The sequence below is a fragment of the Heterodontus francisci genome, chromosome 25, assembly GCF_036365525.1.
Source record: "Heterodontus francisci isolate sHetFra1 chromosome 25, sHetFra1.hap1, whole genome shotgun sequence".
Lineage (NCBI taxonomy): Eukaryota > Metazoa > Chordata > Chondrichthyes > Heterodontiformes > Heterodontidae > Heterodontus > Heterodontus francisci.
Genome location: NC_090395.1, coordinates 17,683,563 through 17,708,613, shown reverse-complemented (window position 1 = coordinate 17,708,613; position 25,051 = coordinate 17,683,563). Strand labels below are relative to the sequence as shown.

Genomic DNA, 25,051 nt, shown 5'->3' with positions numbered 1-25,051 from the left:
TTAGTACTGATAAAGTGGCATACTCCTGTTATTTTACATGGAATTACCACTCTCTTTAGTGACTTCAATGTGTTGTCATCACCAAACCTAAAGCTGGTCGTACTTTTATACTCCTTAACCTTGCATCAATCCTCACTACTGAGTGAATCCAGATGACATTTTAACCAATCTGTTCTGCATACTGATGACGTGCAAGCACTATCTAACACAGCACAGTTGAATGACTCTGCAACTACCACATTCATCACATTAAAACTCCTTGTGATTAGTACAATTCATTCAGATTCATCATTATCTTCCTCTTCTGCCTCAGAATTCTCAGTGTCATGTGTCATTTCAAGGACCCTGCCTCTCTGCTTTGGGAAGTTCATTACATAATGATACTGTCACACCTGAAGCACCTATTAACTGTTCCTTGGGTATTCCTGGGATTCATTTGCCTGTTATTACAGCAGAAGACAAAATTGGAACAGTAGTAGCCAGATCTGCTAAAGGTGCTTTCATCCTCATTCCTCCTGTCTGTAACTCTTCATTGTACTGATGGCAGCATCCATTATCTGGACCATTTTGAAATCCGGCAATCATTGAGTCCTCAGTTCTTTGCGTCTCCGCAGAATGTCCTGTTTGTTCCGTCAAGGCTGCAGGAAATGACTGCTTCCCCAGAAATTTCTTTACAGCAGCAGACATCTGATCCAACAGGGAGTCTTTGTCCAAGAACCGAATCCCAGTTCAAACCAGGAGCCTGTCCATATGCGACACCCTAGCACAATCTAGAAATTTAGATGCTAGCACTGGACCAGGGTTCCCTAAATTGAATTTCCTCAATCTTTTATACAGTCTGTTAAAGTCCATGATATATTCCTCCATTGAGTAACTGTTTTCCAAAATCTATCAAAGTCTGACCATGTTTCTGAGGCATTTAATAGATCATCTTTCTTGTAAATTCGATCCAAGAATTCTAACGGAAGATCCAAACCTTTATCAGTATCAGCATCAGTTCTGAAGAAGGGTCACTGACCTGAAACGTTAACTCTGCTTCTCTCTCCAGAGATGCTGCCAGACCTGCTGAGTATTTCCAGCATTACTTGTTTTTACTTTCTCAGTATCCAACTGACGACCATCCAGCTCACAAAATACTTTACTTCTGATTTTACTTTTGGTAGGAAGTGACAACGCCAAAGCCATACCTTGTTTTCTCTTTGGTAGGGCCGTAAATCATGTCCACATATCCACTTCCATTGGTCATAAGGTTCAGACACAGAGAACATTGGAGGGTAATCATACCCTGACAATTTACACTTGTTTTCTTACATTTTCCACAATAGCCAATAGGAGTTTAGTTTTCTGTGTGAAAATGTTTCTCTTAGTTTCGAACCTTCACCTTTAGACAACCATCCTCTGCCACCATGTTCTATTCCTGTTGTTGTTGAATGAAACTGGAGCCAGTCTTTACTTAGTCTTACATTTATTTATAGAGTAAAGATTGCAAACATCTTGCTCCTTACTCAAACTCCACTTAGTCTCAGTAAGTGTCTCCTTATATGTGCCCAAGTAAGACCCCAATTAACACCCTCCACCTGCATATAGTTAAACGCAATTTATTTGCAATTAACATGCACCCTTCGAGAAATGCCCACCCCTGTGCTAAATTATGGGCAAAACTCACTGAAAGGCCAGGTCAGATCTTCATCCTGTTACCTTGGAAACTATGCCAGAATTGTAGAGGGACATATTATAATGGATATTGGAGAACTCATAACCTCTGCCAATTCCTGTCAAGCTAATTATGAAGAGGTCTAATAGAGCAGCACAAGGCAACTAACCAGGTAGATCACCCCCTTCCCTTCTACATCACAATGAATAAAACTCCTCTTTCCATGAGCTAGAGGTGAATGTCGATTAGACTATAATTGTTGGAACTATGACCTCAACAGCTTCTTCATCTCTGCCTTTCTCTCATCTTTCACTTATGCCAGTCCGGTAAGAGATGATCATTTTGTAACACTGTCCTCTCTGATGGGAGGTTATAAGAATAAAGGTGGGGAAACTAGATGGCCGATTAAGTAGAGGTTCCATGTGAGTAATTTCCAGTCCAAATACCACAGAAAGATGACAGCAAGGAAGGGATGAATTTTATTTTTACATTTCATTTTTGTAATTAAGGACCAGAGAATGTTGTGACACTGTTTAGAACGCCTGTAGTTAAATCTGAGGATGTCTGAGCGGTTTAGAAAGATTGTTCTGTGTGCACGTCACATTGCTGCACAGCTCAGTGAGTTAGCATACAGTACTTAGAGTGAAGGCTATCACTTTTTTTTGCACTACAGGACATATGAACTGTGAGCAGATGTGAATTTAGACTGAATGGTGTGTGTACTTGCATGAAAAAATGGCACCAAAAGCTTATTTGGGGTCAATGGGGGAATTCGACCCTGACAAAGAGGACTGGAGAAATTATGAATGAGGGCTTAACATTTGAATGAAAGCAAATAAAATAGGTGAGGAGGATAAAGTTAATGTCTTCCTCACCATGATAGGACCAGATGCCTTTGATGTAGTGTCTAACCAGTGTTGGCCGACAGTCCCCAGGACAATGAGATACACAAAAATAAATGAGATTCTGGGCTCCGATTATGGCACGACTAAGATTGAAATCACACTGAGAGTTGCATTCCAACAAAGGAAACAGTTGCCAAGTGTGTTTGTCGTGGATTATACTCTTGAGTTAAAGAAACGCTCCTGCCACTGTGGGTATGGCACGAACTTAGAGATAAACCTTAGAAACAATTTCATAGGAGGCCTGAAGAACAACAAAACCCAGGCCAAGCCGTTGAGTAAAGGAAATAAGCTGACATGGAGAGAGGTCTGCGATGAGGCCACGGCCATAAAAATGGCAGAAATAAATAGTTGCAGATTGCAAGGGAATTCTTCGAAGCCGGCAGGGGAGATCCACCAGATTTCAGCAGGATTAAGACCATGGCAGCCAAGTCCACAGACTCAGAGTCAGAAATTCTGATGTCATTGTTGCCATGGAAGCCATAAACTATCTCAACGTCTCCATTTCCAGTCAAAGTGCTATGCCTGTCAGAAAGTCAGTCATATCCAGGAGTCGAGGAAACAGTAATGTTCCAGGTCGTGGTCAAGCTCCAGGGCATAGTCGAGCATCAGGTCAGGGCCAAGCATTGTTTCATGGTGAAGCACCGGGTCAGGTTTGATCGAAAGCTAATTCAGGAGCCTGGAAGTCCTCAAATGCACATATGGTAGATATGGAAATCGAAATTATGTTATTGAGCAGGGAGAGCAAGAGTTGTTCTCTGTCAGGGAGCAACAAAAACATGTGGAAGATGAGAGTGATAGGGCTGGCGATATAATTCCAGCATCCACAGTACAAATGAAAGAAGATTCACAACTTGATACAGGAGAGGTCCCAGAGGACTGGAGGACAGCGAATGTGATACCATTATTCAAGAAGGGTAGCAGGGATAAACCAGGTAATTACAGGCCGGTGAGTCTAACATCAGTGGTTGGGAAACTACTGGAAAAAATTCTGAGGGACAGGATTAATCTCCACTTGGAGAGGCAGGGATTAATCAAGGATAGTCAGCATGGCTTTGTCAGGGGGAGAGCATGTCTAACAAACTTGACTTCAGTTTTTCGAGGAGGTGACTAGATGTGTAGATGAGGGTAAAGCAGTTGATGTAGTCTACATGGATGTCAGTAAGGCTTCTGATAAAGTCCCACATGGGAGATTGGTCAAGAAGGTAAGATCCCATGGGATCCAGGGCAATTTGGCAAATTAGATCCAAAATTGGCTTAGTGGCAGGAGGCAGAGGGTGATGGTCGAGGGTTGTTTTTGCGATTGGAAGCCTGTGACCAGTGGTGTACCACAGGGATCGGTGCTGGGACCCTTGCTGTTTGTAGTGTACATTAATGGTTTCGACATGAATATAGGAGGCATGATCAGTAAGTTCGCAGATGACACGAAAATTGGTGGTGTCGTAAATAGTGAGGAGGAAAACCTCAGATTACAGGACGATATAGATGGGCTGGTAAGATGGGCAGAGCAGTGGCAAATGGAAATTAATCCTGAGAAGTGTGAGGTGATGCATTTTGGGAGGACTAACAAGGCAAGGGAATATACAATGGATGGTAGGACCCTAGGAAGTATAGAGGATCAGATGGACCTTGGTATACTTGTCCATAGATCACTGAAGGCAGCAGCACAGGTAGATAGGGTGTTTAGGAAGGCATATGGGATACTTGCCTTTATTAGCCGAGGAATAGAATATAAGAGCAGGGAGGTTATGGCGCTGTATAAAACGCTAGTTAGGTCATAGCTGGAGTACTGTGTACAGTTCTGGTCACCGCACTATAGGAAGGATATGATTGCACTGGAGAGGGTGCAGAGGAGATTCACCAGGATGTTGCCTGGGCTGAAGCTTTTCAGCTATGGAAAGAGACTGGATAGGCTAGGGTTGTCTTCCTTTGAGCAGAAAAGGCTGAAGGGGGACCTGATTGAGGTATGCAAAATTATGAGGGGCATTGATAGGGTAGATAGCATGAAACTTTTTCCCTTAGCGGAGGTGTCAATAACCAGGGGGCATAGATTCCAGCAGGCCCTGGAATGCGCTTCCTTCACTGTCTGGTGATCAAAATCCATTGTGGGTTGAATGTGTCAGAGAATGGTCCTTTGTCTGCACAAGCACCGTCTGTTAGTATGCAAATGTTTTTTCCATCCATGGCTGATCTGTTTAACAAGTCATTTCCTCACTCCAGCAACAGTTCATATGACAAAACCAATGTGCCTCATTCTTGGCAGATGGGGGCCTGCATGACAGTTACAAAGTTGCACAGTTACCTATACGGTAGGAAATTAACTTTGTTAACTGACCACCAAGTCCTTACGATCATTTTTGGTTCAAAGAAGGGGGTACCATCCCTCGTGGCAGCACAGCTTCAGAGGTGGGCATTGATTTCGATAGCTTATCAATATGACATTAAATATCATCAGTTAGCAGATCTTGCTAATGTGGATGTTCTTTCAAGATTTCCCATGAAAACCGATTTGTTCTTAACCACTGAGTTACATGTAAATTACTTTACATTGTCATGCAGGCCACCACTTGCCAAGAATGAGACACTCATATGTCGCCACATGAACATTAATTATTAAAATGTTACTGGAGTAAAGAAATAACTTATTTTATGAAAAAACAACCAGACCCTTGACTGTAAAGACATTTGCATAGTAACAGACAGTACTTGGAAAGGACAAAGGGGCCACTCCCTGCTCCAATTTAATCCACAATGGACTTTTGATTACCAGACGTTAAAGGTGGAGAGGCTAGCATTCCAGGTTAACTGCTAAAATGGATGAATACACAAACAGACGTAGTCAGACCAGTTTAGTCACATGACTGACTGGCTGTTGGAGTTTTTTTGAACTTGCCACAAAGTTTTAAAACTCAGAAAGCTGTTTGCTCCTGAACTGCAAAGACCTTTCTCCTGTCTGCTCCCATCTCTTTCTCATGGAACTGAAGACCGATTGAAGACACATGAACCCCAAGAGAGAAAAGTCTCCCACAGTGAACAAGGTTTAAGAAGAATACTGAGCCCCAACGAAAAGCAAGAACTACCTACAAAAGGATTACAGTAAGCTCGAAGCACAGTAACAAGAAACTCTTCTGATATTGCCCCAAACCTCTCTTTATTTTTCTTCTGCTTTTTTCTGTCTCTATTTGCATGTGCATATTGCGTATGCATGCTAGCGTGGGGCGTTAACCAAATTAGAGTTTAAGTTTAAGTTTTAATAAATTTCACTTTTCTTCTTTAAACCTGAGAAAACCTGGTTGTGCTCATTTATTTGCCTTACAACTGGAAAGCAGTGAACAAGGATTCACCAAGGGGGAGCTCAAAACGTGATGTGTTTAAAAATTAAGCCCTGTTCCAATAAGACCAGGTGAAGGCTGAGAAAGAACCCTAGATACCTTTCTCACCTGGTCATAACAATATACACAAGTGACATGCCAGTGTCTGCCAGAGAAATTAGTGAAGAAACTCACAGAGATGTGGTGCTCAGTAAAGTACTAAATTATGTCATGAATGGTTGGGATAAACAGTGTGATGATGAGAAACTACAGGAGCATTGCACACGTAGAAATGAACTGAGTGTAGATCAAGGCTGTCTGCTTTGGGGTTTAAGAGTCATTATTCTGCCAAGATTTAGAGTGACATTGTTAGAAGAACTACATGAAGAATATACAAGGACAGCCTGTATGAAAGCAGTTCAATACTGTGTGTATATGCAAATAGTACATAAAACACAAGATACATACACTTTTTTTTATTGGTTCCTGGGAACAGGGCATCACTGGCTAGGACAGCATTTATTGCCCAACCCTAATTGCCCTTGTGAAGGTGGTGGTGAGCTGCCTTCTTAATCACTACAGTCCTTGGGCTGTAGTTACACCCACAGTGCTGTTCGGAAGGCAATTCCAGGATTTTGACCCAGCAACAGTGAAGGAATGGCGATATAGTTCCAAGTCAGGATGGTGTGTGTCTTGGAAGGAACTTGCAGCTGATGGTGTTCCCATGCTTTTGCTGCCCTTGTCCTAGGTAATAGAGGTCGCGGGTTTAGAAGGTGCTGTCGAAGGAGCCTTGGTGACTTGCTATAGTGCATCTTGTAGGTGGTACACACTGCTGCCACTGTGCATCAGTGGTGAAGGTGGCGGATGGGGGTGCCAATCATACAGGCTGCTTTGTCCTGGATGGTGTTGAGCTTCTTGAGTATTGTTGGCGCTGCACTCATCCAGGCAAGTGGAGAGTATTCCATTACACCCCTGAAATGTGCCTTGTAGATGGTGGACAGGCATTGAGGAGTCAGGAGGTGAGTTACTCACTGCAGAATTCCCAGCCTCTGACCTGCACTTGTAGCCACAGCATTCATGTGGTTGGTCCACTTCAGTTTCTGGTCAATGGTAGTCCCCATGATGTTGATAGTGGGGGATTCAGCGATGGCAATGCCATTGAATGTCAAGGGGAGATGGTTAGATTCTCTCTTGTTTGAGATGGTCAATGCCTGGCAATTGTGTGTGCGCAGTAGCGCAGTGGTTAGCACCGCAGCCTCACAGCTGCCGTGACCTGGGTTTGGTTCTGGGTACTGCCTGTGCGGAGTTTGCAAGTTCTCCCCGTGACTGCATGGGTTTCTGCCAGGTGTTCCAGTTTCCTCCCATAGCTAAAGACTTGCAGGTTGATAGGTAAATTGGTCACTGTAAATTGCCCCTAGTGTAGGTAGGTGGTAGGAGAATGATGGGGTTGTGGTAGGGAATATGGGATTAATGTAGGATTGGTACAAATGGGTGGTTGTTGGTCAGCACAGACTTGGTGGGCCAAAGGGCCTGTTTTAGTGCTGTATCTCTCTATGTGAATGTTATTCAGGTTTTGCTGCATATGGACATGGGCTGCTTCCGTGTTATTTCAGGAAAGAAATTGTTCTTTAATTATTTCTTGTCAAACAATGATTTTTATTCTACACATGCTGGTGTTGAGGCAAAGGATAATTTTTTGACATGTAGTTTACTTTGGTTGTACCAGTCATATATGTATTGTTTGTGATTACAGGAAAAACAAAAATGCAACCCAACCTGTTAAACTGCAGGTATTGTTGAGATTGGTTGAGTCATATTGTGTTGTGAAGTAATCAAGTGAGCAAGTGTAGTATGTGGTCAGAGCTGATCATATTGTAATACTGCCCTCTCTGTTGGGCAGTTCTCACAATAAAGGTGGGGAGACCACATGACTGATCAAGTAGAGTCTCTGAGTTATTTCCAGCCCAAACACCACAACCTTTGCATCCTAAAGCCCAAACCACAGACTTGAATCCATTAGCATGACTGCTCTCGTCAGCCACACCTGGCTGGACTGTCAAACATTATTGTGAGGGTTTACTTACATTGTGCAGCTCTCAGCGTTCCTCCACGTACGCTCCCCTCCTGTAACATGGCAGCCGCGCTCTTTAAGAAATGCCCGCTTCCGGCCACCAATCATTGACTAACTATACCTGAAACTACTTTCTGTGGTCGTTGGACCCCATGGTACGGCCTTGGGCTGCAGGCCGGATGAAAAGCTCCTGCAGGCCGTAGTTTGCCCACGCCTGGTACAGAGAGAGTGTTACTCTGTATCTAACCTGTGATTACCTGTCCTGGGAGTGTTTGATGGGACAGTGTAGAGGGAGCTTTACTTTGTATCTCAGTGTTTTGTACCCTACCCGGGAGTGACTGATTCTGATGCTGGATGCCTGAAATAGAAAGAGACTATTGAAGCCAAACCAAACAATTAGAGAGACGCTACTGAGATGAAAGTCACAGTAACTACTAGTTGTATTCATAGAGCACAAGTACTGAAGTGATCAGGGCAAGGAGGGTGTATTTTGGAAGAGAATCAGGTAGTTTGGGGCAAGGAGAGGTCTTTGGAGAGGCTGGGGTATGAAAAATGCAGTACAGGGCAGGACAGCACAAGGAGAGGGCAGTTCAAGAGCCAGTTGGCATGGAAACCCTGTAGAGCATCTGTTATCCTGGGTTGAAGCTGATTTCCATGGGTGTGAAAAGTTTGAAAGTGGAAAGCGGTGACAGCATGAAGTGGGATCACAGGTTTCTTCACCCAACAATGGATTGCTGCTGTCCAGCTGGCTATAGTTGAATGTCATATTTTGGTGAGTGTTGTCTAATTCTGGAATCTTTCTGCTTCCTCCCCCTCCAGCATCCTGTCTCAGTGTATCCATGGCATTGCCGCCCTGCTCTACCCATTCACCTGGCAGCATACCTACATCCCAGTGCTGCCCAAGGTGATGCTGGACACGGTTTGCTCCCCAACACCTTTTGTAGTGGGCGTCCAGAGACAGTTTCTGGAACAGCTGAAAGAGCTGCCCACTGAGGAGGTAAGTTCAAGGACCCAGCCTCCGTCTCACTCTGCCATAATTCAGCCACAGGTAAAGAATCATAGAATGGATACAGCAGAGAAGGAGGCCATTCGGCCTGTCATGTCCATGCTAGCTCCCTGCAAGAGCAATTTAGGTAATCCCACTCTCCTGCCCTTACTCCATAGCCTACAAATGTTTTTTCTCTTCAGATAATTATCCAATTCCCCTTTGAAAGCCACAATTGAATCTGCCTCCATCACACTCTCAGGCAGAACATTCCAGATCCTAACCACTCACTGCGTAAAAAAACAAAACTTTTCCTCATGTCACCATTGGTTCATTTTCCAATCACCTTAAATCTGTGTCCTCTAGTTTTCTATTCTGTCCCGATCCTTCATGATTTTGAACACCTCTATCAAAACTTCTCTCAACCTTCTCTTCTCTAAGGAAAACAACTCCAGATGCTCCATTCTATCCATGTAACTGAATTCCCTCATCACTGGAACCATTCTCATGAATCTTTAAAGCCTTCACATCCTTCCTAAAGTGTAGTGCCCAGAATTGGACACAATGCTCCAGTTCGGGCCAAACCAGTATTTTATAAAGATTCATCCTAACTTCCTTGTTTTTCTACTATAAGCCTCCTATATGCTTTTTTAACAGCTTTCAAAATTTGCCCTGCCACCTTCAATGATTTGTGCACACATACCCCCAGGTCCTGCACCCCCTTTAGAATTGTACTCATTATTTTATATTGCCCCTCCTCATTCTTCCTACCAAAATATTTTACTTCACACTTCTCTGCATTAAATTTTGTCTACCATGTGTCCACCCATTCCACCAGCCTGTCTATGTCCTTTTGAAGTTTATCACTATCCTGCTCACTGTTCACTGCACTTCCAAGTTTTGCGTCATCTGAAAATTTGGAAATTGTGCCCTGTACACCCAAGTCTACGTCATTAATGTTGATAAGAAAATCAGGGATCCTAGAACCGACCCCTGGGTCAACCCCACTGTAATCATACTGCAGTCCGAAAAACAACCGTTCCTCTCATTCAGCCGACTTCGTATCCATGCTGCCACTGTCCCTTTTATTCCATGGGCTTCAACTTCACTGAGGAGCCTGTTAAGTGGCACTTTATCAGACACCTTTTTGGAAGTTCATGTACACCACATCAACAACATTCCCCTCATCAACCCTCATCAATCCTCTCTGTTACCTACGTAGGATATAATGCCTCAGTTGAACAAAACCTTGTTCAGACTCCATCTGGAGTAACTGCGTTCACTTCCGGTCAGACTCCATCTGGAGTAACTGCGTTCACTTCCGGTCAGACTCCATCTGGAGTAACTGCGTTCACTTCCGGTCAGACTCCATCTGGAGTAACTGCGTTCACTTCCGGTCAGACTCCATCTGGAGTAACTGCGTTCACTTCCGGTCAGACTCCATCTGGAGTAACTGCGTTCAGTTCCAGTCAGACTCCATCTGGAGTAACTGCGTTCACTTCCGGTCAGACTCCATCTGGAGTAACTGCGTTCACTTCCGGTCAGACTCCATCTGGAGTAACTGCGTTCACTTCCGGTCAGACTCCATCTGGAGTAACTGCGTTCAGTTCCAGTCAGACTCCATCTGGAGTAACTGCGTTCACTTCCGGTCAGACTCCATCTGGAGTAACTGCGTTCACTTCCGGTCAGACTCCATCTGGAGTAACTGCGTTCACTTCCGGTCAGACTCCATCTGGAGTAACTGCGTTCACTTCCGGTCAGACTCCATCTGGAGTAACTGCGTTCAGTTCCGGTCAGACTCCATCTGGAGTAACTGCGTTCAGTTCCGGTCAGACTCCATCTGGAGTAACTGCGTTCAGTTCCGGTCAGACTCCATCTGGAGTAACTGCGTTCACTTCCGGTCAGACTCCATCTGGAGTAACTGCGTTCACTTCCGGTCAGACTCCATCTGGAGTAACTGCGTTCACTTCCGGTCAGACTCCATCTGGAGTAACTGCGTTCACTTCCGGTCAGACTCCATCTGGAGTAACTACGTTCACTTCCGGTCAGACTCCATCTGGAGTAACTGCGTTCACTTCCGGTCAGACTCCATCTGGAGTAACTGCGTTCACTTCCGGTCAGACTCCATCTGGAGTAACTGCGTTCAGTTCCGGTCAGACTCCATCTGGAGTAACTGCGTTCACTTCCGGTCAGACTCCATCTGGAGTAACTGCGTTCACTTCCGGTCAGACTCCATCTGGAGTAACTGCGTTCAGTTCCGGTCAGACTCCATCTGGAGTAACTGCGTTCACTTCCGGTCAGACTCCATCTGGAGTAACTGCGTTCACTTCCGGTCAGACTCCATCTGGAGTAACTGCGTTCACTTCCGGTCAGACTCCATCTGGAGTAACTGCGTTCAGTTCCGGTCAGACTCCATCTGGAGTAACTGCGTTCAGTTCCGGTCAGACTCCATCTGGAGTAACTGCGTTCACTTCCGGTCAGACTCCATCTGGAGTAACTGCGTTCACTTCCGGTCAGACTCCATCTGGAGTAACTGCGTTCACTTCCGGTCAGACTCCATCTGGAGTAACTGCGTTCAGTTCCGGTCAGACTCCATCTGGAGTAACTGCGTTCAGTTCCGGTCAGACTCCATCTGGAGTAACTGCGTTCAGTTCCGGTCAGACTCCATCTGGAGTAACTGCGTTCACTTCCGGTCAGACTCCATCTGGAGTAACTGCGTTCAGTTCCGGTCAGACTCCATCTGGAGTAACTGCGTTCAGTTCCGGTCAGACTCCATCTGGAGTAACTGCGTTCAGTTCCGGTCAGACTCCATCTGGAGTAACTGCGTTCAGTTCCGGTCAGACTCCATCTGGAGTAACTGCGTTCACTTCCGGTCAGACTCCATCTGGAGTAACTGCGTTCAGTTCCGGTCAGACTCCATCTGGAGTAACTGCGTTCAGTTCCGGTCAGACTCCATCTGGAGTAACTGCGTTCAGTTCCGGTCAGACTCCATCTGGAGTAACTGCGTTCAGTTCCGGTCAGACTCCATCTGGAGTAACTGCGTTCAGTTCCGGTCAGACTCCATCTGGAGTAACTGCGTTCAGTTCTGGGCACCACATCTCAAGGTGGAAATATTGGCCTTGGAGAAGGTGCAGTGCAGATTCACTAGAACGAACCATAACTAAAAGGGTTAAAATACGAGGGTGAGTTGCACAGACTATAGGCTCATAGGCCCTTAAGTTTAGAAGAATAAGGGGTGATCTAATTGAGGTGTTTAAGATAGACAAAGTGAAACTATTTCCTCAGGTGGCGGAGCCCAGTGCGAAGCCTTAACATCCTTAAAATTAGAGCTAAACTCTGCAGGGCGATGTCAGGAAGCATTTTCTCACACAAAGGATGGTGGAAATCTGGACCCTCCCCCTGACCCCCACTTTACCCCCCCGACACCCACTGTACCCCCCCCACTGCACCCCCAACCCCCACTGCACCCCCCGACACCAACTGCATCCCCCAACCCCCACTGTGCACCCCCCCCACCCCAACTGCACCCCCCCACTGCACCTCCCGACCCCCACTGCACCCCCAACACCCACTGCACCCCCCGACCCCCACTTTACCCCCCGACCCCAACTGCACCCCCCCCCCACTGCACCCCTCCGACCCTCACTGCACCCCCCCGACCCCCACTGCACCACCGACCCCCACTGCACCCCCTGACCCCCACTGCACCCCCTGACCCCCACTGCACCCCCAACCCCGACCGCACCCCCCCGACCCCCACTGCACCCCCAACCCCAACTGCACCCCCCCGACCCGCACTGTACCCCCGACCCCAACTGCACCCACCCACTGCACCCTCCCGACCCTCACTGCACCCCCCCGAACCCAACTGCACCCCCCCGACCCCAACTGCACCACCCGACCCCAACTGCACACCCTGACCCCCACTGCACCCCCCAGACCCCCACTGCACCCCCTGACCCCCACTGCACCTCCAACCCCAACTGCACCCCCCGACCCCACTGTACCCCCAGACCCCCACTGTACCCCCGACCCCAACTGCACCCACACACTGCAGCCCCCCGACCCTCACTGCGCCCCCTGACCCCCACTGTACCCCCCGGCCCCACTGCACCCCCAACCCCAACTGCACCCCCCCGACCCCCACTGTACCCCCCGACCCGAACTGCACCCTCCCCCCACTGCACCCCCCCCCCCACTGCACCCCCCCGACCCTCACTGCAACCCCCGACCCCAACTGCACCCCCTGACCCCCACTGCACACCCCCGACCCCAACTGCAACCCCTGACCCCCACTGCACACCCCCGACCCCCACTGCACCCCCCCGACCCCCACTGCACCCCCGACCCCAACTGCACCCCCTGACCCCCACTGCACCCCCCCGACCCCCACTGCACCCCCCCGACCCCCACTGCACCCCCGACCACCACTGCACCCCCAACCTCAACTATACCCCCCCCGACCCCCACTGTACCCCCCGACCCCAACTGCACCCCCCTCACTGCACCTCCAACCCCAACTGCACCCCCCAACCCCCACTGTACCCCCCGACCCCCGCTGTACCCCCCGACCCCAACTGCACCCCCCCCACTGCAACCCCCCGACCCTCACTGCACCCCCCGACCCCCACTGCACCTCCGGCCCCCACTGCACCCCCTGACCCCCACTGCACCCCCAACCCCAACTGCACCCCCCCACTGCACCCCCCCCGACCCTCACTGCACCCCCTGACCCTCACTGCACCCCCGACCCCCACTGCACCCCCCCACTGCACCCCCCGTCCCTCACTGCACCCCCCCGACCCCCACTGCACCCCCGACCCCCACTGCACTCCCTGACCCCCACTGCACCCCCTGACCCCCACTGCACCCCCTGACCCCCACTGCACCTCCCGACCCCCACTGTATCCCCCCGACCACCACTGCACCCCTGACCCCAACTGCACTCCCTGACCCCCACTGCACCCCCCCCCCGACCCTCACTGCACCCCCTGATCCCCACTGCACCCCCCCGACCCCAACTGCACACCCTGACACCCATTGCACCCTCGACCCCCACTGCACCCCGACCCCAACTGCACCCCCTGACCCCCACTGCACCCCCCCGACCCCAACTGCACCCCCCCCGACCCCAACTGCACCCCCCCGACCCCAACTGCACCCCCCCGACCCTCACTGCACCCACCCGACCCCCACTGCACCCCCGACCCCCACTGCACCCCCTGACCCCCACTGCACCCCCTGACCCCCACTGCACCCCAGACCCCCACTGCACCCCCTGACCCCCACTGCACCCCCCGACCCCCACTGCACCCCCCGACCCCCACTGCACCCCCCGACCCCCACTGTATCCCCGACCCCAACTGCACCCCCCCCGACCCTCACTGCACCCCCCCGACCCTCACTGCACCCCCCCGACCCCCACTGCACCCCCGACCACAACTGCACCCCCTGACCCCCACTGCACCCCCCGACCCCAACTGCACCCCCCCCGACCCCAACTGCACCCCCCCGACCCCAACTGCACCCCCCCGACCCTCACTGCACCCACCCGACCCCCACTGCACCCCCGACCCCCACTGCACCCCCCGACCCCCACTGCACCCCAACCCCAACTGCACCCCCCCGACCCCCACTGCACCCCCCGACCCCCACTGCACCCCCCGACCCCCACTGCACCCCCAACCCCCACTGTACCCCCCCGACCCCAACTACACCCCCCGACTCCCACTGTACCCCACGACCCCAATTGCAAGCCCCACTGCACCCCCCCGAACCTCACTGCACCCCCAACCCCAACTACGACCCCCACTGCACCCCCGACCCCAACTGCACCCCCTGACCCCGACTGCAAGCCCCCGATCCCCACTGCACCCCCGACCCCAACTGCACCCCCTGACCCCCACTGCACCCCCCCGACCCCCACTGCACCCCTGACCCCCACTGCAACCCCCCGACCCTCACTGTACCCCCTCCGACCCCCACTTCACCCCCGACCCCCACTGCACCCCCGACCCCAACTGCACCCCCTGACCCCCACTGCACCCCCCTGACCCCCACTGCACCCCCCTGACCCCCACTGCACCCCCCCAACCCCCACTGCACCCCCGACCCCAACTGCACCCCCTGACCCCCACTGCACACCCCTGACCCCCACTGCACCCCCGACCCCCACTACACTCTTCCAACAGCAACCCCCGACCCCCACTGCACCCCCCCTCCGTACGCCCCCGACCCCCACTGCAGCCTCCCACCCCCATTGCATTCCCCCCACCCACCGACTCCCTCCCTCCATCCGTCTCCCCTCCCCTCTACTGCCCACCCTCCACCCCCACCCCCCCTCCCCTGCCCTGCACTGCCCCTCCCCCCAAGGCCTCCCCTCCCCCGACCGCCCACCCGCCACCCCCACTGCACCCCCTCCACCCCCACTGTAACTCCCCCCCCACACCGCCTCCTCCACCACCCCCACTGCACCCCATCCACCCCCACTGCAACCCCTCCCACCGCCCCCTCCCCTCCCCTCCACTGCCCCTCCCCCGACTGCCCACCCTCCACCCCCACTGCACCCCCTCTACACCCACTGTAACCCCCCCCCACCGCCTCCTCCCCGACCCCCACTGCACCCCTCCCACCCCCCCTCCCCTCCACTGCCCCTCCCCCCACTGCCCACCATCCACCCCCACTGCAACCCTCCCCACCGCCTCCTCTGCCACCCCCACTGCAACCCCTCCCACCGCCCCCTCCACTGCCCTCTCCCCCCGCCACCTCCCCTCCTCCCACTGCACCCCCTCCACCCCACCGTCTCCCACCACCACCACTGCACCCACTGCCCCTTCCCCAGCATCTGCCTCCCCTCCCCCAAGATCCCATTCTTGTACCCTCAACTCCAGTATAGTCCATGGTCCCATTGCCGAAGATCCAGCTACCAGCTGAGTCAATAATAACCTTCAGTAGTTTATGGCCAGAAGGATAACCAGGAATTAATGCTCACTCACAATCAGCAGAGGTAAGGCTTAACCTTTCAACTGCCAGCAGGCTGAGAGATATTCCTGTCCCAATGACCAGTTTGATTTGTTTTCAGTTGATAAAACCCTGGGCATGCTGAGACTGAACTTTGGACATGTCACTATCCTCTATACACAAACATGAGGATCTGACACTGACAATAACCATCGGCTCCTGTACCTCAAACTAAAAAAATACCAGAAACGTAGCTTATTTATGAGAAAAATAGATTTTAAACATATGGAGTCTGTTTTCACCTCCTTTGCCTGGTGTTAATTGTTATTAACAGACTCAAAATGGGGTTGAAGGGCTTCCTGCTACCATTAACACAGCCAAGCCATTCTGAAAGCAGTCTGTGCCTGGTGTCTAAAGTGCCCACCTATTTTGGGCAACAGGTTCCTTTTAAAGTGCAAATTGTGGTCCAGTGATGTAAATAGAATCTCAATCGCTACTTTAGGTTGGGGCTGGTCAGGCCCGACACCATGCTCCCTCTAACCAGTCGCACCAATGGAACTGAAAAGCTCAAAGGTCAATGTTCAATTATTGTTCAGGGCCTCAGAAGAACAAAATCGAAAAATAACTTGGACCACTGCCACCCCAAGACCCCAACCCTCCGCCCTGAGACCTCCACCTTCCACCATTGGGACCCCCCCGTCCGCTCCAGAACCAGTGTTCCCCGTAAGCTGCATGTGTGTGCAGCCATGCAGCAATCTGGAATGTACCACGCAGGCTGCTCACAAGTTGCCCCCTTTAAGATACCACGTGCGTAGCTGTGCAAAAAAGTTTAAAGACACCGCACATTCAAATAAACAGGCCGCATACAATGAGAAATGTTTAAAGGGGACGTTGCCCAAGACCCTCAGCCTCCACCGGTGCAAATCCCCCATCACGATTGACACCCTCTCCGCCATTACTGACCTTATTGGCAGCCACCTTGGCCCAGTATTGAGGCCTCGATCGGGCAAGCTGCCTTTAGCTTGTGGCCAGATTTAAATGAGGCTGGAGCCTCAAAACAGCAGGGGATTCTCTTCACTGCTGGAGGAAGTGACTGACCAAAGGTCAAAATGAACTCTCTTATTTCAGCTGGTAGGTCATCTCCTCTTACCTGGCCTTTCTACTCTTACCTTCTCCATCTCTGTTTTATTTGATTTTGTGTTTTATATCCCAGGTAATGAAGGACATTCCACACAAGCACATACTGTTATGTAGCTGAGAGCAGGGAGATGAGCTGCGCAGGCTGCCTGACCTTTGACAGCAGCTCAGGGTCAATCCCTGGTGACCCTGTGTGATTGAGCCACAGTACCGGGTAATCTGGGGCATTCCGTTACTCCAGTATTAGTCATGCAGTACTGACGGAAAGGAGAAAGAATTTCATTGCTGTAGCGCCTTTCACAGCCTCAGGACATCCCAAAGCATTTTACAGCCAATGAAATATTTTGAAGTGTAGCCAATGCTGCACTATAGGAAACGTGACAGCACAGTAAGATCCCACAAGCAGCAATGTGATAATAACCAGTTGATCAATTTTACTGGTTGAGGGATAAATGCTGACACTGGAAAAAGCTCTTACTTTGTTTAACATCTTATCTGAAAGATTACAGCTCTGACAGTGCAGCCCTCCCTCACAGAGGGTGGTGAGTGCCTGGAACTTGCTGCCGGGGGAGGTGGTGGAAGCAGATACGATAGCGACGTTTAAGAGACATCTTGACAAATACATGAATAGAATGGGAATAGAGGGATATGGGCCCCGGAAGTGCAGAAGGTGTTAGTTTAGACAGGCATCAAGATCGGCGCAGGCTTGGAGGGCCGAATGGCCTGTTCCTGTGCTGTACTGTTCTTTGTTCTTTGTTCTTTAAAAGTCTGACCCCTAATTTTAAAACAATGCCCCCTAGTTCTGCACTCACCCACAAGAGGAAACATCCTTTCCAAATCCACCTTGTCAAGACCGTTCAGGATCTTATAAACTTCAATCAAGTCTCCCCTCACTATTCTAAACTCCAGTGAAAACAAGCCCAGTCTGACCAACCTTTCCTCATAAGACAACCCGCTCATTCCAGGTATCAATCTAGTAAACCTCCTCTGAACCGCCTTATCCTTCCTTACATCCTTCCTTAAGTAAGGGGACCAAAACTGCACATGGTACTCGAGATGTGGCCTCACCAATGCCCTGTATAACTGAAACATAACATCCTCACTTTTATAATAATAAAAACAAGAAATGCTGGAAATATTCAGCGGGTCTGGCAGCATCTGTGGAGCAAGAGGCAGAGTTAACGTTTCAGGTCAGTGACCCTTCATCAGAACAGTTCTGATGAAAGGTCACTGATCTGAAACGTTAACTCTGCTTTTTTCTCCGCAGATGCTGCCAGACCCGCTGAGTATTTCTAGCAATTCTTGTTTTTATTTCAGATTTCCAGCATCTGCAGTATTTTGCTTTTATTAACCTTTTATTTTCAATTCCTTTCGTAATAAAGGATGGCATTCCATTAGCCTTCTTTATTGCATGCCAGTCCACAGAATATGTTAACATTTCCCACTTTCACCAGCTAGTGCCTCCCTGGTGCGATAGTCGACATCTGGGGCCTTCACTAATGGTACAAGGACTAGGGGACATAATTGAAGGTTTTGAGCAAGAGATGCAGGGGGAATATGATGAAGAAATGGTTTACGCAGCGGGCGGTAATGACCTGGAACTCGTAGCGCACGAGGATGGTGGAACCAGAGACAATCAATGACTTCAAAAGGAAATTGGCCACTTGAAGGAAATAGACTTGCAGGGCTACGGGGATCGAGCAGGGGAGTGGGACAGACTGGATAGCTCCGTGGTGAGTTGGCACTACCTGCATGCTAACTTTTTGTGACTGCTGCGCTAGAACACCTAGATCCCTCTGCACCTTGGAATTCAGCAGTCGTTCTCCATTTAAGTAATACTCTGCTTTTTTATTCTTCCTGCCAAAGTGAACAACTTGACATTTTCCCACATTATACTCCATCTTCCAGATTTTTGTCCACTCACTCAACTTATCTATATCGGTCTGCAACACCCTTATGTCCTCTTCACAACATACTTTCCTACCTATCCTTCTATCATCCACAAATTTAGCTACCATGCCATCGCTCCCCTCATCTAAGTCATTGATATAAACTGTAAAAAGTTGAGGCCCAACACAGACCCCTGCAGGATTCCACTCATCACATGCTGCCAATCAGAAAAGGACCCATTTATGCCAGCAAGCCAATCTTCTATCCATGTTAATATGTTACCCCTACACCATGAGCTCCTACTTTGCGCAATAACCTTTTATGTGGCACCTTGTCAAATGCCTTCTGGAAATCCAAGTACAGTACGTCAACAGGCTTGCCTTTATCCACAGCGCATGTTACTCCTTCAAAGATCTCCAACAAATTGGTTAAACATGATTTCCCTTTCACAAAACCATGCTGATTATTCCCAATTACCTTGAGTTTTTCTAAGTGCCCAGCTACAACCTACTTAATGATCGATTCTGACACCTTCCCCACAACATACGTCAAGCTAACTGGCCTATAGTTACCTGTTTTCTGCCTCCCCCTTTGAATAGAGAGATTACATTTGCTAGTTTCCAGTCTGATGGAACCTTTCCAGAATCTAGCAAATTTTGAAAAATTAACACCAACGCATCTACTACCTCATTAGCCACCTCTTTTAAGACCCTAGGATGAAGTCCATGAGGACCCGGAGACTTGTCAGCCCACAGCTCCATCAGTTTGCTCAGTACCACTTCCCTGGTGATTGTTATTTCACCAAGTTCCTCTCTTCCACCTCCTGATTTACAGCTATCACTGGAATGTTTTTTGTTTCCTCTATAGTGAAGACAGAAGCAAAATATTTGTTTATTGCATCCGCCATTTCCTTATTATCTACTATTAACTCCCCATTCTCACTAACTAGAGGACCAACACTCACTTTACTTACTATTTTCCTTTTTATATACCTGTAGAAACTCTTGCTATTTGCTTTTACATTTCTAATTAGCTTCCTCTCATACTCTTAATTTCTTTCTCTTGATTAACCTTTTAGTCATTCTCTGCCATTCTTTATATTCTGACCAATCATCTGACCTGCCACTCATCTTTGCACAATTATATTCCTTTTCCTTAAGTTTGATACTTTCCTTAACTTCTTTAGTTAACCACGGATGGTGGGTCCTCACCTTAGAATTTTTCTTTATAGTAGGAATATACTTATTCTGAGTATTCTGAAATATCCCCTTCAATGTCTACCACTGCTTCTCTATTCATCTATCTCCAAGTGAACCCAGTTCACTTCAGCTAGCTCAGCTTTCATGCCCACATTGTTGGCCTTATTTAAGTTTAAAATACTAGCCTTAGACACACTCTTCTCTCTTTCAAACTGGATGTAAAATTCGATCATATTGTGGTCACTGCTACCTTTACTCTGAGGTCATTAATTAATCCTGTCACATTACACAATACCAAGTCTAATACAACCTGCTCTCTAGTTGGTTCCAGAATGTGCTGCTCTAAGAAACTATCTCAAAAGCATTTTATGAACTCCTCATCCATGCTACTATTGCCAATCTGATTTTTCCAGTTTATATGTGGATTAAAATCACCCATGATTATTGCCATCCCTTTATCACAAACATCTAATATTTCTTCTTGTATACTTAGTCCTACATTGTTATTACTGTTAGGGGGCCTGGAGACCACTCCCACTAATGACTTCTTTCCCCTACTATTCCTCATCTGCACCCAAACTGATTCTACATCCTGATCTCCTGAATCAAGGTCATCTCTAACTAGTACACCAATACCATCCTTGATTAACAGTGCCACCCCTCCACCTCTACCTAGCTTCCTATCTTGAATGTCACACACCCCTCAATATTCAGGACCCAATTCCTGTCATTCTGCAGCCATTGTCCAGTGTTTCCTGTGTGAAGAACCCAGCACCTGATTGAAGACTGGATCAGAGATGGGTCACTGAATTCAGACACTATCCCTTTTAATAAATTGACCAGTAACCTTCCTTCAATCTTCAGCTTTTTGAAACCTGTGTTTGGCATCACTCAGTCATTCAGTGGCCTTGTGTTTCCATTGACTGTCCAGCTTTTCAGCTGTCCTACACCATGAGTCTTATTATTTCTGTGTAATCAGAGCACAGTCAAGTATGGTGTAGCTGTCTGCTGGGTTCTCCTAGCCTGGCTGCACACTCTCTCTTCGCCTTATAACTGCTTCTGTTTTGTGTCTTTCTATTTCAGAGTTTGGTGGTGGACTTGTGCTCAGGGATGTTCTTGGAAAAAGTAAGTAGCTGCTTTCTGAATTTAAGTAGACCTTTCTAGAAATGTCTTGCAGGTTCCTAGAGGGTTCTTTGGTCGTAACTGTTCACAAGGAGCTTGCAAGCCTGTATCCCAGACATGGGAAAATCCCCAAATCCCTCTCCGCTCCCTTTATTGAGTGGGGTTAATTAAGAAATAAAACAGAAAATGCTGAGCAGGTCTGGTAGCATCTGTGGAGAGAGAAACAGGGTTAATGTTTCAGGTTACCAGCATTTCATCAGGAGCTCACTGAGCTGAAACGTTAACTCTGTTTCTCTCTCCACAGATGCTGACAGACCTGCTGAGTATTTCCAACATTTTCTGTTTTTATTTCAGATTTCCAGCATCTGCAGCATTTTGCTTTGGTGCTGTTTTGGGTTAATTAAGACTCCTGACCTCAGGCTCCTGCTTTGAGATGGTGGGAAGCAGGTGAGAGAGGTAGCACGGACAGGGTGTTTACTTTGCAGGATGATGTTAATTCACCGTCATGACAGCCTGACTGAGCTCAGGACCTGGAATATGGTATGAAACATCGCACAAGGAATATTCTGGCTGCTGATGGAGAGTCTGAATCCAGTTGGATGTCAAAGCTGATTGGTCAGTGAGTGCAGATGGTCATCTCTCTGCAGTTCTTTGGTGGTTATGGGAAGGGAGTGCATTCAAGTTCCCCAATATGGGGAATGTTTCGAATCAATTTCTTCATTTGAGGGAGACTATGTCCATTCAAGTTCCTCATTGGAGGGAGAAGCTAATTAAGAATAATAAGGCAGCTTCTGGAGCGAGTGAGTGACTGTTACTCAGAAGTAAATATTATGATTGCGTGTTCCTAGCACAGAGCTGACTGTGATAGCTGTGGCATCCAGGAATTTGGGCACAGTGCTCCTGCAGATTTATGACCCGATCTGATTTCATCTGTTAATCAGAAATCTGGCTGGCCACCACACCTAGACTCCTGACAGACAAGCTAGTCACACATAGCTCTGCTCCAGAAGTGCTCAGCTGTACAGTGTAACCGTGGAGGCACTGACTGTGGGAGAATTTAATATTTTGCCCTTTCTCGCTACAGGTTGGTGATGAGCGTGACATTCTGCCCCATAAGCTGTACAAGGAGCTTAACAACTCTCTGCAGAGCCAGAGAAAGACCTGCCAGTGTAAGAGATGCTTGTCCACCTCTCGTGTAATGGACCCCTTGATCACTGAAACTCTGTTCTTTAGCACTTTGGTGATTGGTTTCATGCCACTTTGAATATGCCCACATTTGGCCTGGTCTGCCACAGTGTACTTGTTTAAAAAAACTAACATTACACGACCATCGTTGGACTCTATTCTTTAATGGTTTCCTAGTTTGTTCTCAAATTACTCTGTGCTTTAACTAATAGCTCGTCATCTGAACTTAACTCCAACAACGCTGGCCTCTCTCTGACTATCTTCCTTCTCTACATCAGTGGCCTCCTCCGCACATCATCCATCCTTATCCTGTCTTCTGATGGCCCCACTTGGCATCCATCATCTTTCTTCAGCTCACCTCTCTTCAAAGCTTCCAACATCCATTTTCTTTGAAGTACCACAGCCAAGTCTCCCACCATTTCCCTCAGTGAGGTAGTGAAATTTTCTTTCAGTTATTTAATGACAGTTCCCTCAGGTCTGTCAGAGATCCAGGAGCAGCTGAACCTCGTAATACTGAAGGCACTTCCTATCCACATTCTTGGTTTCGCTGTCTCCTCTGATCTCCAGTGAAACTCTTTGTGTCGTCCATGACTAAAGCTCAGATTTCTCTTTGTGTCTTTTCTTCTCGATACCTCCTAACTCAGTATCAAGCCCAAGGTCATCCAAGACTTGAATCTTGCACCCATATCTGGACAGAGTCTTCTCAAACCATTCGTGCACACTGGGATAAAATGCAGGGGCAAGGCTTATTATTTGATCAATTCTCTTGTCTCTGCTCTCTTCTTGTCTCTCTCCATGCGGTGGACAGTGGTCCTCTGAACTTTATTCTCTTGAAAGCTCCAAATAAACAGTGCTACTCCCTCTTCACCCTCCCGCATCCTCACTCTGTTGAAATAAAAACTCATTGCAATGCCTCCTACTCCAATTCCTTATTTCCAGACTATGGAACTCTGCATCTCTCGCTGCCCCCAAGGTTCAAGAAGAAGCTCACTATTACCTTCTCAAGGGCAATTAGGGATGGGGAATAAATGCTGGCCTGGCCAGTGACGCCCACATCCCGCGAAAGAATAAAAGAAAGATTCTTGTTGTACCTACTAGGTGTGCACTTATTAGTTGCCATGATTTACTGGTTCTAGCTGTTTTCATATAGTCACACTCTTCCCTTGGAGAATAGACTGGAATAGCCCAATGATTCACAGGCGTGTTCATAATCTGACAGGCTGTGTACACTCCTTCCATCTTTATCTCAGCTGATGGTGGTGGTGGGAGGTTTAGTTCAATACTGGAGGAGGATTTTCTGACCACTCACACATATCCAGCTGGATGTCAACCCAGAGCTGAGATCCGGAGCTCTGGTCTCCACTTGCCGTGACTGGCTGGAGAGGGGTTTGAACTCAAACCCAGCACCTTCTGCCTCAACAGTATGAATGGTTCCACTGAGCCAATGTTCACTCTGTGAATGCCTGGCCACAGTAGATAACATACACGTTGTGTCTATTGGCACAGAACAACCACATTTTAAGTGCCCTCTTAGAATCATTGAGCACAGTAGGAGGTCATTCAGCTTGTTGCGCCTCTGTTGGCTCCTTGAAAGTGCTCTCCAATTATTCCCACTCCCCTGCCCTTTCCCCAGAGCCCTGCAAACTTTCCACTTCAACTATTTATCTGATTCCCTTTGAAAGTTACTATTGAATCTGCTTCCACCGCCCTTTCAGGAAGTGCATTCCAGAAGAACTCGTGTAAAAAAAAACTGTTTCCTGATGTCGCCTCTGAACCTTTTGCCAATTTCCTTAAATTTGAGTCTCTGCTTTTCGGCCTTTTTGCTATGTTAAAGGCGCTACACAAATGCAAGTTGTCATTGAATGGAGAAAGTTAGCATTTTGTTTCCTATTGTAAAGGAGAAAACACGAAGTAAGTTAAGGATTGGTGGGTTGGTTTTTAACAGCCTGCATGTGAGTATTGTTTTACACTTAACGTCATGTACTGAGCCTTCCTGTAGTGACTGCATGGTGATATTAATATGTTTCTCCATCTCCTGTTTCCCAACAGCCAGCCAGGAGTTGAACGATATGGTGACAAATACCTTTGTGCTTTTCTTTATTAAAATCGTTGGGCATTACTCTGCCCACCTCAAGAAAAACGGGAATCAGACCACCTTCCAAGACAAGGAATTCCGCAAATCTGTCACATCCAAATCAATCCGTAGGTTTCTCAAACAATTCATGGTGACGCAGTTGTTCTCGTTGTTTGTGCAGGAGCTGCAGGGACATCCTTGTTCTCAGGAAGGTAAGACAGGGCAATCGGTTGGCTCCTGGAACATTACTGCTAGTCATAGGCTGACACATCACCTGCCGGCCCTACAAGAGCCTGGGACATTGGCTGTCTGGCTGTGCACTACCCAAACCAGAACAACACTATTCTGTCCCATTCCGATCAGGTCACTTTTCGTCCTTTGCCTGTTCCAGCCCCAACTAGTGCTCAGAATTACAGTGTGAATAAAGCATAGAGCATCACCAAGTAGTTTAAGATGGAACACCAATAAACAGTAACCCACTCGATCGTATCTGCTCAGTCACTGGGTTGATGAGGTTTGCATTGACCCCTGAATCAATGCCCTTAATCAGATCTGAAAAGT

The 25,051-nt window shown here is 48.5% G+C and overlaps 1 protein-coding gene across 4 annotated transcripts in view; it reads left to right on the top strand.

Annotated features, from left to right (window-relative positions):
* Positions 1 to 25,051, top strand: part of LOC137383769 (DENN domain-containing protein 2D-like) — a 169,697-nt gene that overhangs the window by 142,204 nt on the left and 2,442 nt on the right. For all 4 annotated transcript variants that reach the window (XM_068056942.1, XM_068056939.1, XM_068056940.1 and 1 more), the window contains 4 exons: positions 8,758 to 8,935; positions 21,193 to 21,234; positions 22,316 to 22,400; positions 24,466 to 24,702. In XM_068056942.1, coding sequence (XP_067913043.1) covers positions 8,758 to 8,935; positions 21,193 to 21,234; positions 22,316 to 22,400; positions 24,466 to 24,702 — 542 coding nt within the window. The remainder of the gene's footprint in view (positions 1 to 8,757; positions 8,936 to 21,192; positions 21,235 to 22,315; positions 22,401 to 24,465; positions 24,703 to 25,051) is intronic.